Raw genomic sequence first — 16167 nt, 5'->3', positions numbered from 1 at the left:
GGATGTGGTACTGAGGAATCAAATCCAGAGCTTCATGCATGCTACGTGAGCGCCACTGAGCCACCTTCCCAGCCCAAGGGCTGGGCTTCTACTTGTGACCAAGGTACACACAGCCAGAGGACAAACAGAGAAGGAAGTTGATGATCACTCAGAAAAAGAGACAGAGGCACAAGTCATGGAATTAAGTGGGCTGGGAAGACCAGGGTGGCTCACGCCTGTCATCCTAGCTCCTCAGGAGGCTGAGATCTGAGGATCACGGTTCAAAGCCAGCCCAGGCAGGAAAGTCTGTGAGACTCTTCTCTCCCATGAACCACCAGAAAACCAGAAGTGGTGCTGTGGCTCAAGTGGTAGAGCACTCGCCTGGAGCTGAAGAGCTCAGGGACAGCGTCCAGGCCCTGAGTTCAAGTCTTCTGTAGGACCAGAAAAATAATAATATCATTTTATTTGGACAATGTTACCCCATCTCTTGCTCTCTCCCAGTTTTCCCCTCCCATTTGCACCCACAAGTTGTATAAATCCATTTTCAATCAAGGGTCCAATGGATACCATTGCTGCATTGGTTTGCCCTTTGTCCCCCCACTTCTGTGCCTCCCCTTAAACTCCCAAAGACTTATAAACGAACAAACAGAACAAAAGGGAAAGAAAACAAAACCAGCCTGCCTGCCTGCCTGCCTGGTTTGCTTGCTTGCTTGCTTGCTTGCTTCCTTCCTTCCTTCTTTCCTTCTTTTCTTTCTTTTTTGGTTGTGGGGCTTGAACTCAGGGCCTGGGTACTAGCCTTAAGCTCTTTTGATCAAGGCTACTGCTCTATCACTTTGAGCCACAGCACCACTTTCAGTTTTCTGGTGACTCATTGGAGATAAGAGTTTCACAGCCTTTCCTGCCTAGGTTGGCTTTGAACCAAGATCCTCAGATCTCAGCCTCCTGAGTAGCTAGGATAACAGGCGTGAGCCACTGGCGCCCGGCTAACATAATCTTTCTTATTCTTTCTAATGGTACCTGTGTAAAATTCCATTGTGTCTATTGTAGGGCATCTGGGCTGTTGCTATAACTTGGTTCTGTGAACAGTGCAGCAAGGAACATGGATGCGCAAGCATCTTTGTGGTCTCCTGGCTTGTGATGTTTTCTGGGTAGAGATGCCTGGTCTTCAACTCGAATGGTGGAGGAGGAGGTTGGGAAGGGAGAGGGCAGAGCCAGGGTGGGTTTTCTCTGGCTGTCCCATCCATGACACAGACCCACTGAGGAAAACATGCAGTCCCAGACAGGGTGGCTTACCTTCCTGTTTCGGTTTCCCCAGGACACGGAGCACCTCGGCTTGCGTGGGATTCTGCCCCAGTGCCCGCAGGACATCTCCACACTGCCCGTAGGTAATCTTCATCTCGCCCTTGGGGGTGCGGTCAAACAGCATGAACGCCTCCTTAAATTCTGCCAGGAGAGGGCAAGGAATGAGCTTGAGGAGTGGGCACTCCCCAAGGGAGCTCATCACCCCCATTTTTGCCCACACCACTGCTGGGACCATCTTCCCCCCAACTCACCTTCGATCTGCTCTGGTGTGAACTCGATCTGAAAAATAAAAGAGAGAGACTCAGGACTGGGAAGATGGTTCAGTGGTAGAGCGCTCGCCTCGCATGCATGAAGCCCTGGGTTCAATTGCTTAGTAGCACAGACACAGAAAAAGCCGGAAGTGGCGCTGTGGCTCAAGTGGTAGAGCGCTAGCCTTGCACAAAACAAGCTCAGGGACAGCACCCAGGCCCTGAGTTCAAGCCCCAGGACTGACAGAAAAAGAGACAGACAGACAGACAGACAGACAGACAGACTCTAAGCAATTAGCTCTAAAGTAGGACCAGGCTTTCTTACCTTCTGATCACTCAGAGCTAAACAAGCATCAAGCTGTCCCTCGGCCTATTTCTGCTCTAGCGTCTTAGCCTCTACCACTTGTTTTGTTTTGTTTTTGGTCAGTCATGACAAGGCTTGAACTCAGGGCCTGGGCGCTGTCCCCCAGCTCTTCAGCTCAAGATGAGCGCTCTTCCACTTGAGCCACAGTGCCACTTCTCCAGTTTTCTGGTGGTTCATTGGAGATAAGAGTCTCATGGACTTTCCTGCCCGGACTGGCTTTGAACTGCGATCCTCAGATCTCAGCCTTCTGAGAGAATCTAGGCCCATGGGTGGGAGCCTGCTGGCCAGCTGGTGCCTGACTCCAGATCTAATTTTAGTCCCTGCCGTCACTCTTCCCAAGGTCAAGGACACACTAGGGTTGTGACTGCCCCCCCTCCGATTGCCACTTCTCCCCCAGAGTCCCTCCATTCTTCCCTCCCCTCTGCCATAGCATCCATCTAACTGTCTTTCCTGAGACCTGCAGGATTTAAATCTCTCTGCCCTTCAACTGGGCAGGGAGTGATGGAAGAAACCAGAAAGAATCCCAGAAGAGAGATGATTGGTCACCATGAGTCTCACCAACTGAGCATGAAGATGAAAACTTTTGACCTGGGTTTGGGGGGGGGAGGGAGACAGGGATCAGGGAGCCACACACACCTCCCAGGGTGCATGTGTGTTCCTGGACAATGAGACCTTTATGGTCCCATTTTCATTGTGCAGGTGGCTCACATCTGCCATCCTAGCTCCTCAAGAGGCTGAGATCTGAGGATCGTGGTTCAAAAAGCCAACCTGGACAAGGAAGTCCATGAGACTCTGATCTCCAACGAACCCCCAGAAAACCAGAAGTGGCGCTGTGGCTCCAAGCGGTAGAGCGCTCGCCTTGAGCTGAAGAGCTGAGGGACAGCACCCAGGCCCTGAGTACAAGCCCTATGATTGACAAAAAAAAAGAGGAAGAGAAGAGGGAAAGAAAGCAAACCTCAGGGAGCCAAAGGAATATGGCCGCACAGATGGGATTCGAACCTGTGTCTTGAGAAACAAAGGCAGGTGCCTGTGGGAAAGCCTCATGACCAAGAGGAGGCGTGGCCTGGATGGGGGTAGTAGCTCTTGCTGGACATGCAGGGATTGGGCAGGCTCCCAAGGTTGGCCTCTGGGGACGTAGCCAGGGCGGCAGAGTGGCCTCTGGCCAGCTAAGAACCGGGAACCGGAGCGGTGAGGATCATGCTGCGTGTTGATATGTGCATATCACAGGTGGCTGTCATAGTCTCAAGTTTAGACTCTGGGGACAATTTTTCCATCCAGGAAAGGTGCGGGGTGGAGGGGGGGGGGGATGGCTCCTGGGGTGAACTGGGCCACAGCTCTACCACCAGCTTCCTGCCTGACTTTTCAGGATTTCCCTTTGCAGCCAGCCGAGTGCCTCAGTTTCCCCAGCTGAGACCTTGAAGAGGTTCTACCAGCTCTGAGCTCAGTGATCTTGGCAGGGTGAGTATTGATCCTGCCTGGGCAGGACTCCCCCTTTGCCCCCCCCTCACCCCACCCCATGCCATCTTAACCCCTTTTCTGTCTACCCTAGGATTATTAACTCGGGACTCTCCGTCAGACAAGACTTCCTAGCCACCAAGAGACTGTGGGAATTCCACCACGGCCGGTCCTGGGACTTGAACTCAGGGCCTGGGTGCTGTCCCTGAGCTTCTTTTGCTCAAGGCTAGCGCTCTACCACTTGAGCCACAGCGCCACTTCTGGCTTTTTTCTCATGGTGTGGTCCTGAGGACTCGAACCCAGGGCTTTCGTGCAGGAGAGGCGAACATTCTTCCACTGAGCCACCTTCCCAGCCCCTTCACTCACCTTAATCTTGGAAGCATCAAATTCCACTTCTTTGGGCCGGTCAGGCTCTGGTGCTGGAGCCGGGGCAGGGGCCGGAGCAGCTTTAGGAGCTGCCTTGGCCTCCTCCTTCTTTGGCTCTGGCTTTTTGGGGGCCATGGGAGCTCAGGACACACAGGGCCTGGGGGAGAGAAGAATTCAGAGAGCAGTTTCTGGGGTGGGGTGACCCTGCGGGCTGGGCCTTTATCCTGCTTGGACACCTCCTGACCCCAGTCCCTCCCCCCCCCCCCACAGTGCACAATAGGGACAGGGCTATAAAAGGACATTGGCTTTGCTCAGGGGCTATTTTGGGGCCTGGGGAGGGCATTGTTCAGACCCAGGAGTGAGTGGGGGAGAAGGGAGGGCTGCTTCATTCCTCAGTGATCACCTGTTGGGGAGAGGGAGGGGGGAGGGAACTTGAGGCAAACACACACACACACACAGACTTACACAAAAACATGCACGCATGCGCACACAGGCACACACAAGTATGTGCGCATGCGCGGATGTATAATAGAGAAGCGCGCGTGCACACTTGTATAAGCATGCACACATGCACACAGAGAAGCATGCAAGCCTATGCACACACACACTTGTTGTATACACGTGCAGGCCTGCTGCACAGATACAACACACACAAAAGCATGCACACATCAACACCGATGAAGGCTGGCTCCAGCGTGCACTGTAGTGTGGTGGCAGTTGAGACCCGGATGGACCACTGAAAGGCACTCTTTTGAGTTAAACTCTACCCCCCACTCCGGGCCTAGAACCGCCGCCCCCGCCCATATGTGTCTGTGGTCTGTCTGCGTCCTGTGTCCCAGCCCTTTTCTTCCAATGTCTTGGGTGGGGTGTGGGTCTGCTCCTCTGTGTGTATGTCTGGGGTGTCGGGTATGTAGATGCTGGACGGGGTATGTGTAAGTATGGCTGCCGTCTCTGAGGCCCTGTTTCTCAGACGTTGTGGATCTGCAGTGCTGACCCTCTGGGTGTTTATGTCTGGGTGTTTATAACGCCTGAGTGTGAGTGAGTGTCTGGTCGTGGGCGGCAGCTGTCCTATTTAAGGGGATCTGTCCTGGGGTCTCCAGGAAACCCCTCCCCATCCCTCCTCCCTTCCCCCCCCCCTCCACCAAGTGCCAAGAGAATGGCCCTCAGCCATCTTGACAGCTACCAACTCTCTCAGGCAGTGTCTCAGGTTTCATTCAACCTCTGGCTTCCTACTACTGCCCCTCCCTATAGCTCCCAGTCCTCCCCCCCACCCCACCCCTGCCATTTCTTTCCTATACGCCTCAAGGCTTAGCTCCCTTCCAGATTGCAGCCTTCCCTCCCCCCCCATCCCCCTGCCCAGATGTCTTCCCCTGCTTGCCATAACCCAGACTCAGCCCCTGGGGCTCGAACTCAAGGCCTGGGCACCGGTCGGTCCCTGAGCTCTTCAGCTCAAGGCGAACGCTCTACCACTTGAGCCACAACGCCACTTCTGGTTTTCTGAGTGGTTTATTGGGGATAAGAGTCTCTCAGACTTTCCTGCCCCAACTGGCTTTGAACTGTGATCCTCAGATCTCAGCCTCCTGAGTAGCTAGGATGACAGGCGTGAGCCACTGGCCATCAGTTCCCTTGTACCCCATTTTCTGACACACTTCCCAAGGTCCCTCTGCCCATGCTTTTAGTTGGGAGGTCGGGGGAGAGAATCCAGGGACAGCATCCAGGCCCTGAGTTCAAGCTCTAGTACTGGCCCACACACACACACACACACACTCACACACACACACTCAAAAAAGAGTTGGGGACATCTTGCATGCACATTGGGTTCTGTTCTCTGCCCCAGTGTCTGTGCTGGGGTACGGGAGGAGGGGGGAGTTTAGGGGATAGGAGGAGGGGAAAGGATGTTCCTGGTTATTTTTAAGTGCCTGGAGCCTTTGATAGAAACATCAGAGACAGCTCCCCACCCCCCACCCCACCCCACCCCACCCCCTCCATACCCAAGAGAGTCTCCTCAGTGTCGAAATCCAAAGCCAAGCAACAGGCCTAGGCATGCTATCAAGATAGCCCTGTCCTCAGGCCCAGGCCCTGGTCACCCCTTTTCCCCCACCAATTGAGCCTCAGTGACTAAAAGAACCAGCAGCCCAGAGTTAGAATCCTCTCCCCCCCCTCCGCCTTCCCCCCTCAAACCCCCATATATACCCTCCATCTCCCTCGGGGAAAGGAGGCGGGGTGGAGCCAGGAACACATTCCTCTCTTCATCTGGAGAGCAGGACACCCCACATCTGGAATTCTGACAATATCCAGCGTTTTTTGGGGGGGTGGGGGTGGGGGGGGGAGGGGAGGAGGAGAGGGGGGAATATGTCACACGTTTTTCACTTTTCTTCCAGATGGTTGGCCAAGGTATTGAGAACGAAGAGATGGTGGGAGGCAGGGAGGGGGGTGGGCTGGAGGGGGCTTCACAGAGACCGTCAGAAATACCACAGAAGGAGAGGACGGACAGCCTGCCAGGCGGAGGTTTGGGGGGGGGGCAGACATACAGGGAGACATCTCTAAGCAGTGTCTGAGCCTCACTCACTGATCCTCCAGATAGCTTGCCTCTGCTTAACCCATAGTTCACAGTGGCTCCAGAGACCCCAAAGGCACAATCAACAAAACACATACACACACACACACACACACACACACACATACACACACACACACACACCTCCCAAATTCTCTTTTCATTCATCAGAACAAAACAAGGATGGGGTGCTGGTGGCTCACGCCTGCCATCTTTAGCTACTGAAGAGGCTGAGATCTGAAGATCGCAGTTCAAAACCAGCCCGGACAGGAAGTCTGTGAGACTTTTTAAAAAACAAAATTTTCCGGGTTTTTCTACTTATGTGGTGCTGAGGAATCGAACCCAGGGCCTCATGCATGCAAGAGCAAGCACTCTACCACTGAGCCACCTTCCCAGCCCCTAATTATTATTATTATTTTGGTCAGTGGGACTTGAACTCAGGGCCTGGGCGCTGTCCTTGATCTTTTTCACTCAAGGCTAGTGTTGTATACCATTTTGAGCCATAGCTCCGCTTCTGATTTTCTGGTGATTCATTGGAGATAAGAGTCTCACTGCCCTGGGCTGGATTTGAACCACCCTCCTCAGATCCTTAACCTCCTGAGGAGCCAGGATAACAGGTGTGAGCCAACCAGTATCCAAGCCCTGAGACTCTTTATCTCCAAGGAACCAGCCAAAAGCCAGAAGGGGAGCTGTGGCTCAAATGGTAAAAACCATCAGCTTTGAACACAAAAAACAAAGGAAGAGAGCCAGGGCTCCTGCCAGCGGCTCATGCCTGTCATCCTAGCTACTCAGGAGGCTGAGATCTGAGGATCGCGGTTCAAAGTCAAGGCTGGGCAAGGAAAGTCCATGAGACTCTTATCTCCAAGTCCAGATGAGGCTCATCTGTCCCCAAGTCCACCCAGCCACCTCCTGTGCCCACCTCAATAATTATGACCATGATTGCCCGCCCCCCTCCATGGTGTACGGAGACGTAACTGTGATAAACAGCCAGCAGGGGGCGTAGGAGGGATGGGAACAGAGCTCCTGGTCCCAAATCTCAACCTCAGATCCCAGGATCTTAACCCAGATCCCAAACCCAAATCCTGAATGTCTAAACCCTAACCTCAGAGACTCGGGGTTCACGACTTGAATCCTGAACTCACAGCACCCAGAACTCAGAAGTCCAGAATTGAACTCCACACTGGGGAATCCAGACTCTTACGTAAAATTCAAGATTGTCACACCTAGACACGAAGTACAGGTGCTGCGCTGGTGGCTCACGCCTGTCATCCTAGCGATTTGGGAGGCTGAGTTCTGAGGATCGTGGTTCAAAGCCAGCAGGAAAAATCGGTGAGACTCTTATGTCCCATGAACCAGCAAAAAGCTGACAGTGGAGCTGTGGCTCAAATGGTAAAGCACTAGCCTTGAGCAGAAAAGAAAAAGCTCAGGGACAGTGTCCAGGCTCTGAGTTCAAGCCCCAGGACTGGCATACACACACACACACACACACACACACACAAACACACACACACACACAAAATCGCCAGGCACCAGTGGCTCATGCCTGTCATCCCAGCTACTCAGGAGGCTGAGATCTGAGTATCATGGTTCAAAGCCAACCTGGGCTGGAAAGTCTGTGAGACTCTTCTCTCCAATGAGCCACCAGAAAATTGGAAGTAGAACTGTGGCTCAAAGTGTTAGAGTGCTAGGAAGAAGAAGAAGAAGATGAAGGAGGAGGAGGAGAAGGAAGAGGAGGAGGAGGAGGAGGAGAAGGAGGAGGAGGAGGAGGAGGAGGAGGAGGAGGAAGAGGAGGAGGAGGAGGAGGAGGAGGAGGAGGAAGAGGAGGAGGAGGAGGAAGAGGAGGAGGAAGAGGAGGAGGAGGAGGAGGAGGAGGAGGAGGGCACCTAAGCCCTGAGTTCAAGCCCCAGAACTGACAGAAAACCAACAAACAAACAAAAAAATCTAAGTCTCAAACCCCAAGACCCTCAGGATTCAAAGCGATACCCCCAGATACACAACTCAGGACCCAGAACCCCAACCTTTAAACTCACAATCCAACACCTTCATAATGGCCAGAATCAAAAGCTCAAGGCTTGCTAGATGGGCAGTGCCCAGTGCCCGGCGTGGCCAGGTTGGCCGGAGAGAAAACAAACCAACAGAGGTGGAGGGGGTGGGCAGCGTGTGCCTGGCAGACCTCCCCGAGAACTAGCGTGCAGATGGCAAAAGAATGTCTACCATCCGAGCTGAGCCGACTTGGGAAGCTCATAGTATGTGGCGGGGGGGGGGGGGACGAGGAGACACTTGGCTGTTTTGGGGGGGTCCAAGAACCAGAGGCAGGAGAGGAGGGTAAAGTTCTCATATGTGTTTGTCATTGTCTCCCCACACACATACACCCCCTTTTTGTGCTCCCCCCTTTCAGCCACAGGCTCCTCGGGCTTCCTTGGCCTGCGTCCTCCTGGCATACAGCCTCTAGGCTGGGACACGGGCCCATGCTTCCCGGAGGGGTTGAGAACACGGCCTGGGCCAGACCCAGAACCTTCGAAATAGGTCAAATGTTGCTATACAGTAGCTCCTTGGGCTCCCTGTCATGCATACAAACTTCTATAGGAGAGTGGGGTATCTGACTTCAAATTCCACCCCCTTGCCCCCCAATAAGAGTTAGTAGTCCCTGGCTGGGAAGGTGGCTTAGTGGTAGAGCCCTCGCCTGGCATGCAGGAAGCCCTGGGTTCGATTCCTCAGGGCCATATCCACAGCACAAAGCCCGAAGTGGCGCTGTGGCTCAGGTGGTAAAGCTCCAGCTGTGAGCAAAATAAAAAGAAGCACAGGAAAAGTGCCCAGGCTCTGAGTTCGAACCCCAGGACTGGCAAAATAAGATACAATAATAAAGACTTGGGAGTCCAAGCAGTGGTGATGGGCATTCCTTCCCCAAAACTCTAGGCTGAGGTAAGGATCAGTAAAAAGGTTGATACTAGGTAGATAAATATCGGTATCCAGTCAGGAAAACGAAGCCTTGGCTCAAAGTCTGATTCTAAGGAGGACTTCTACTTGGCACCAACAGGATACAAACCTGCTTCCTACAGATACAGTCCCAGGCTTGCTTCCTTTTTTTTTTTTTTTTTTTTGGTGTGGTCATGGGACTTGAACTCAGGGCCTGGAGGTTGTGTCCCTGAGCTCTTTGGCTCAGGGGCGAGCACCACTTCCTGGTTTGCTGGTAATTCAGTGCAGATAAGCATCTCACAGACTTTCCTTCTCCAGGCTGGCTTTGAAGTACGATCCTCCGGATCTCAGCCTCCTGAGTAGCTAGGATGAACAGGCGTGAGCCACCTGGCCCCCCAGCTCCAGGACTTTGAAAGATGGTGCAATATGTCTCAAAAGAAGGAGCTGAAGAATTTCATCCTCTTGGTGGCCCTGGGGCGGGGAGGGCTGATCTCTGTTTTCTCCTGGCCTCAGTTTCCCTACCTCTACACTAGCCAATGACAGGTAGATGATGGTAGAGGCCAAGGAGAGTTTCTACCCCTGTATCCCATCTTTAGTGACCCCCCCCCCCCAGCACACATACAGAAAACTCTGTCCTCGCTCAAGCCAAACACAGGGCTCTTCCTTTTGCCACTGCGCTGACGGGGACCAGAGGCTCCAACCTTGTGGTTCCAAGGCAGGGGGGGGCGGGCGGGGGGGGGGGGGGCGGTGGCAGAGCTGGCAGACAACTCCTGGGTTTGGCCCACGGACCTATAATCAACTCCTGGACCTCTGATCCCGGCCCAGGACTTGATGCTTGGAGCTGTGGTAGCCTAGTCCGGCTGTGGCCATGACGCTATATTTGGGAGTTCGACTCAGCACGGTGGAGGGATGGGCAGAGCCCCTAGCGGCCCTAAAAGCCCCACTGGGGACAGCCTTGGGGACAGCGGTGGCCAGGCTTGACCCATTCTGGAAGGAGGATTGGCTGTGTCTTCAAGGGACAGTTTGTTCTCAGAGGCCTGGTTTGGGGGGAGAAAGAGAGGGAGGCCCTTAGACAGGGCTTTCGTAGCTGCCCTGAGGATAGAAAACTCAAATTGCATCTGAGAATACTGAATACCCCTTCCTCCCCCCACTTTTTTTTATTTTTGGAGTCCTGGGGCTTGAACTCAGGGCCTAGGTGCTGTCCCTGAGCTGCTTTTTGCTCAAGACTGGCGCTCTACCACTTGAGCCACAGCACCACTTCCGGCTTTGTGCGGTGGATGTGGTCCTGAGGAATCGAACCTAGGCCTTTGTGCATGCTAGGCAAGCACTCTACCACTGAGCCACCTTCCCAGGCTACCCATGAACCCCTTATTTATTTACTCCAGAGTCAGAATGTAAGTTGGGGGGGGCATGGATTTCAGAGGGGTGGAGAAAGGGTAGGGGCAGGCTGTGTTGGGGAGACTATCCAAGTTGAATAGAGGTAGCCAGGGGGCTGGTGGTTCACACCTGTTATCCTAGGAACTCAAGAGGCTGAGATTCCTACTCAGCCCGGGCGGGAAAATCCATGAAACTTATACCTCCAAAGGAAGCTTCCAGAATGCCAGAAGTGGGGAATGGAGCCGTGGCTCAAAGTGGTAAAGCGCTAGCCTGGAGCAAAATGAGCTCAGGGACAAAGCCCAGGCCCTGAGTTCAAGCCCCAGGACTGGCTAAAAGAAAAAGAAAAGAAAAATGAAATGCAGAAGTGGAGTTGTGGCTCAAGTGGTAGAGCACCAACCTGGAGAGAAAACAACAAAACAAAACAAAAAACCATCAGAGATCGCGCCCAGACCCTGAGACCTAGCACCGACATACACAGTTGAATGGAAGAGAAATAAAAGCTCTTAAGGGGTTAAAAATTTGGGGGATACAGAGGTGTGGGTTGTGAAACAGAGGTATTCTGATCAAAAGCCACTGAGAGAAAAGAGCCAGGTCCTAGGGTATGAAGGAAGGTAATGAGTTTTAGCCATGAACCCCCCCAAATCTCCTGGTCAGCTTCTGAATGGGGCCCAGCCCTTTCCTCTCTCCCCCGACCCTCTCCTCCCTCTACCAGCCTGTGGTCTCGATGAACTGCTATGGACATTCTCCACCACTGGGCCAAACCCTGTACTCTCCCACAGCAGTCTCCCGAAGAGCAAATATTTATTGTCCTTGGAATTAAAAATAAAAAAAAATAATAAAATAAATAAAAAGTGAGTCCCCATTTAGGACCAGGGTCTGGGAGTTGCTATTGAGGTTTTTCAGGGCCCTGACACAGCCTGAGTTGACTAGAAAAAATCTCCCTCCCCATCCCCAATAAGCTAAGGGAAGAGGAGAAAAAAAAAAAAAAACTGATTTAAGCTAGTCTTATGGTTGTTCCCAAGCTGCTAGGCCGAGATGGCTTCTTTTGTTGTTGCTGTTAATTTAGTCCATCCTGGGGCTTGAACTCAGGGCCTGGGTGCTGTCCCTGAACTTCTTTCATTCAAGGCTAGCACTCTACCACTTCGATCACAGCGCCACTTCCAGCTTTTTCTGTGTATGTGGTGCTGAGGAATCGAACCCAGGGCTTCATGCATGCTAGGCGAGCACTCTACCACTGAGCCACCTTCCCACCCATGGGATTCTTTCTCTCTTTTTTTTGTTTTTAACCTAGCTCAAGGTGTAAGACATATTTTTTCCCCTCCCCTTGCCTCAGTTTCCCCGAAAGAAGCCCCAGAACAGGTCTGAGCGTATCTTATAGACACTACTATTTCATGGTGTGTGTGTGTGAAAATATTGAACCCTGAGATGTGTGTGATTTGTGTGGGAGAGTGTGGTCACCCCAATGGACCCTATCAGACCCGAGCCACGTGTAGATCTGAGCCCGGCTGGGCTCTCCCGAGCATGTGTACGTGGGTCTGTCTGTCTGTGAGTCTGTTTCATCTGTACGCCTGGGCAAGACGGCCTGTGAACACCAGCTTCTGTTGAATGGCCAATTCAGTCTCCAATGCAAGTAAATTTAGCAGAGTGGGGAGAAAATATTCCCTGTCAGTCAGAGTAGAAGTCTGAATTGAGTGGTTGTTTGCCTGGATGGACCGACTGTCTCAAGCAAACAGTTTGAGCTGGCTGAGGAGGAGGAAAATGGCTTCCTCTGAGCTGTCATGAAGAAAAGTAGACACGGAGACTCTTGAAGAGGGCAGAGAATGAAACAGAGAAAGGAGGACAAAGCCGGGCACTGGGACTCATGCCTGTAATCTCAGCTACTCAACGGACTGAGGTCTGAGGGTGGTGGTTCAAAGCCAGCCTAGAGCAGGAAAGTCCGTGAGACTCTGATCTCCAATGAACCACCAGAAAACCGGAAGTGGCTCAAGTGGTAGAGTGCTCGCCTTGAGCGGAAGAGCTCAGGGACAGCGCCCAGGCCCTGAGTTCAAACCTCATGACCGACAAAAAATGGGAGGGGGGGGGGGATGAAGGGAGGAAAAAGTTTGCTGAGGTAGGTCAGGGACAAAAGTCACCCCAGAGAAGGAAGATTCTAGAAGCACATGCACACCTACATTGTGTCACCTCTAATCTCTGCTCCCAGGTTGTATGACGCAGATACATTGCTACCTCTCACCCTTACGCAGCTCAAATAGACAAGAAGGAAGTATTAGGCAGAGAGAGAGAGAGAGAGAGAGAGAGAGGGTATGCCTGTCAGGATGGAGGAAGAGTAATAAGAAAGAAAACAGAATGTGGCTTAGTGGTAGAGTGCTCACCTAGCATGCATGAAGCTCTGGGTTCGAGTCCTCAGTACCACATCCACAGAAAAAGCCAGAAGTGGTGCTGTGGCTCAAGTGGTAGAGTGCCAGCCTTGAGCAAAAGAAGCTCAGGGACAGTGCCCAGGCCCCAAGTTCAAGCCCCAGGACTGGCAGAGGAGTGGGGGGAGAGGAGGGAGGGAGGCAAAGAAAGAAGGAAAGAAGGAAGGAAGGAGGGAGGGAGGGAGGGAGGGAGGAAGGGAGGAGGGAGGGAGGGAGGGAGGGAGGAAGGGAGGAGGGAGGGAGGGAGGGAGGGAGGAAGGGAGGAGGGAGGGAGGGAGGAAGGGAGGAGGGAGGGAGGGAGGGAGGGAGGAAGGGAGGAAGGAAGGAAGGAAGGAAGAAAAGAAGCAAGGAAGAAAGGGAGAGAGGGAGGAAGGAAGGAAGGAAGGAAAGTAGGAAGGGAGGGAGGGAGGGAGGAAGGAAGGAAGGAAGGAAGGAAGGAAGGAAGGAAGGAAGGAAGGAAAGTAGGAAGGGAGGGAGGGAGGGAAGAAAGGAGGGGGGAGGGAGGAAGGAAGGAAGGAAGGAGGGAGAGAGGGAGGGGAGGGAGGGAGGAGGGAGGGAGGGAGGGAGGGAGGGAGGAAGGGAGGAAGGAAGGAAGAAAAGAAGCAAGGAAGAAAGGGAGAGAGGGAGGAAGGAAAGAAGGAAGGAAGGAAGGAAAGTAGGAAGGGAGGGAGGGAGGGAGGAAGGAAGGAAGGAAGGAAGGAAGGAAGGAAGGAAGGAAGGAAAGTAGGAAGGGAGGGAGGGAGGGAAGAAAGGAGGGGGGGAGGGAGGAAGGAAGGAAGGAAGGAAGGAGGGAGAGAGGGAGGGAAGGGAGGGAGGGAAGGGAAGGGAAGGGAAGGGAAGGGAAGGGAAGGGAAGGGAAGGGAAAGGAAGAGAAGGGAAGGGAAGGGAAGGGAAGGGACAGAGAGCAGGAGACAAAGATGGCAGTGGTAGGGACTGGGAAGGTGGCTCAGTGGTAGAGCGCTTGCCTTGCATGCCTGAGGCCCTGGGTTTGATTCCTCAGCACCACATAAGCAAAAAGAAAAAAGCCGGAAGCAGTGCTGTGGCTCAAGTGGTGGAGCGCTGGCCTTAAGCTGAAGAGCTGAGGGACAGCGCCCAGGCCCAGAGTTCAGGCCCCACAACCGGACCCCCCCCCAAAAAAAAAAGATGGCAGTGGTAGATGGAAAGACAGAGCAGCCACAGGAAGGCAGCAGTAGTGACACCAGCAGAACAGGCAGCCTAGAGAGGGTAGGGTGGGCCTCTCTGTCTCCGTCCACACTTCTCCCAGCTGTGGTGGCCACCTTCTGCCCCACCCAATGCCAGCTGTGGCCTGGCCTCTCGTGGCCACACGAAAACCCTCTGTGACACAGGGAGTGGACGCGATGTTAAAAATGGCCCACCCACCCCCCACCCCAACTAGGAATAGTTAGGATCCATTCTGGTACCTGCCTGTGTCCATATTTATACATCTATCCACCCCATGTGGTTGCACACACACACACACACACACACACACACACACACACACACGGGATCCTAGTCAGCTTCATCTGCCTGGCATGGAGATCTTCAGGAGTCTGAGCTCAGAGCACAGAGTCTGTGCCCCTGTCTCTAGGCTCATTCTTTTTTTCTTTTACGGGGTGACCTACTCTGGGGTTTCTGTCTGCCAACACTGAAGCCAGCCGGAATTACAAGGAAGTGTGTGTGTGTGTGTGTGTGTGTGTGTGTGTGTGTGTGTGTGTGTGTGCGCGCGCGCAAGAATTTACCTTTGATTCACAGGAACTTGGGCCAAAAGTGGGTACAGACAAGCTACCAGTAGCTCATGCCTAGAATCCTAGCTACTCAGGAGGCTGAGATCTGAGGATGGCTGTTCGAAGCCAGCCCTGGCAGGAAAGTCCCTACCAGACTCTTAGCTCCAATTCACCACTCAAAAACTGGAAGGGGTGCTGTGGCTCAAAGTGGTAGAGCAAAAGAGCTCAGGCATAGCACCCAGGCCCTGAGTTCAAGCACAACTAGGAAGGAAGGAAGGAAGGAAGGAAGGAAGGAAGGAAGGAAGGAAGGAAGGAAGGAAGGAAGGAAGGAAGGAAGGAAGGAAGGGAGGGAGGGAGGGAGGGAGGGAGGGAGGGAAAGAAGGAAGGAAGGAAGAAAGGAAGGAAGGAAGGAGTGGAAGGGAAGAAGGAAGAAGGGAAGAAGGGAGGAAGGAAGGAAGGAAGGAAGGAAGGAAGGAAGGAAGGAAGGAAGGAAGGAAGAGAAGAAGGGAGGAAGGAAGGAAGGAAGGAGGGAGGAAGGGAGGGAGGGAGAGAGAGAGGGAGGGAGGAAAGAAGGAAGGAGGGAGGGAAGGAAGGAAGGAAGGAGGAAGGAAGGGAAGGAGGGAGGGAACAAACTCTAGCTGGACATAGGCACAGTAGCCTCTGTGTGTGTATGTGTGCACACGTGTGTGCATATGCACATGCTCAGGCATCAGACTGTGAGCATGCGTGTGTTCAGGTGTTTGGGACCTTTCCACCTCCTCTTCCCGCTCATCCTAGGGCTCTCTCCACCCCCCCCACCCTCCACCCCCAATTCACAATAGGGGAAACAGAGGCCAGAGCAGAGCGGCTGGCCACAGAAGGTCAGTATCCCCACGTTCGGGTCTGCAGAGCCTCAGCATCTGTGTTGTTTTGGCACATCCGGGCCAGATAAGGATGGGGGGGCGGGTCAGAGCTCTGCTCTCGTGGGAAAGAATTCTCTGGAAGGCTCCCATTCCTTTCCCCCATATCTTGGGCCCCAGAGCAAGCAGAGGGAAGGCAAGAAAGGGAAAGAGGGATGGCCGGAAGGACAGGCAAGTTCAAGTCTTGAGGTTCTAGTGAACACTCTAGAGACACACAGGTTACCCAGAAATAGAGAGTCCCACCTCACATCAGCGCCGGAAACCATCCACCCAGCAGTCCATAGCAGGTGGGAAACCTCACGGAATTCTGGGACTGAAGCTGCCACAGTTAGGGGCCTCGCAGGTCAGAAGCTGGGTGTCAGTGGCTCACGCCGAGAATCCTAGCTACGTCAGGAGGCTGAGATCTGAGGATCGTGGTTTGAGGCCAGTCTGGGCAGGAAAGTCTTCGAGGACTCTTATCTCCAATGAACCACCAAAAAGCTGGAAGTGGAGCTGTGGTTCACATGGTAGAGCATTGGCCTTGAGCAAAACAACAACAATGACAACTCAGGGACAGTACCCAA

General features: G+C 53.4%; 1 protein-coding gene across 1 annotated transcript in view; it reads right to left on the bottom strand.

Moving 5' to 3' along the window:
• The window catches only part of Myl3 (myosin light chain 3), a 5739-nt gene extending 1879 nt beyond the window's left edge, over positions 1-3860 (bottom strand). Inside the window, exons 1-3 of the mRNA XM_042666058.1 lie at positions 3715-3860; positions 1533-1560; positions 1273-1422 (exon numbers count right to left, since the gene is read on the bottom strand). Of these exons, the coding sequence (XP_042521992.1) occupies positions 1273-1422; positions 1533-1560; positions 3715-3849 (313 nt within the window). The 5' untranslated portion in view covers positions 3850-3860. The remainder of the gene's footprint in view (positions 1-1272; positions 1423-1532; positions 1561-3714) is intronic.
• Positions 3861-16167: the final 12307 nt, after the last annotated feature.

The sequence above is a fragment of the Dipodomys spectabilis genome, unplaced genomic scaffold, assembly GCF_019054845.1.
Source record: "Dipodomys spectabilis isolate Male_0828 unplaced genomic scaffold, ASM1905484v1 ptg000360l, whole genome shotgun sequence".
Classification (NCBI taxonomy): Eukaryota; Metazoa; Chordata; class Mammalia; order Rodentia; family Heteromyidae; genus Dipodomys; species Dipodomys spectabilis.
The sequence above is the reverse complement of the archived record's forward strand: the minus strand, read 5'-3'. Positions and strand labels throughout refer to the sequence as shown.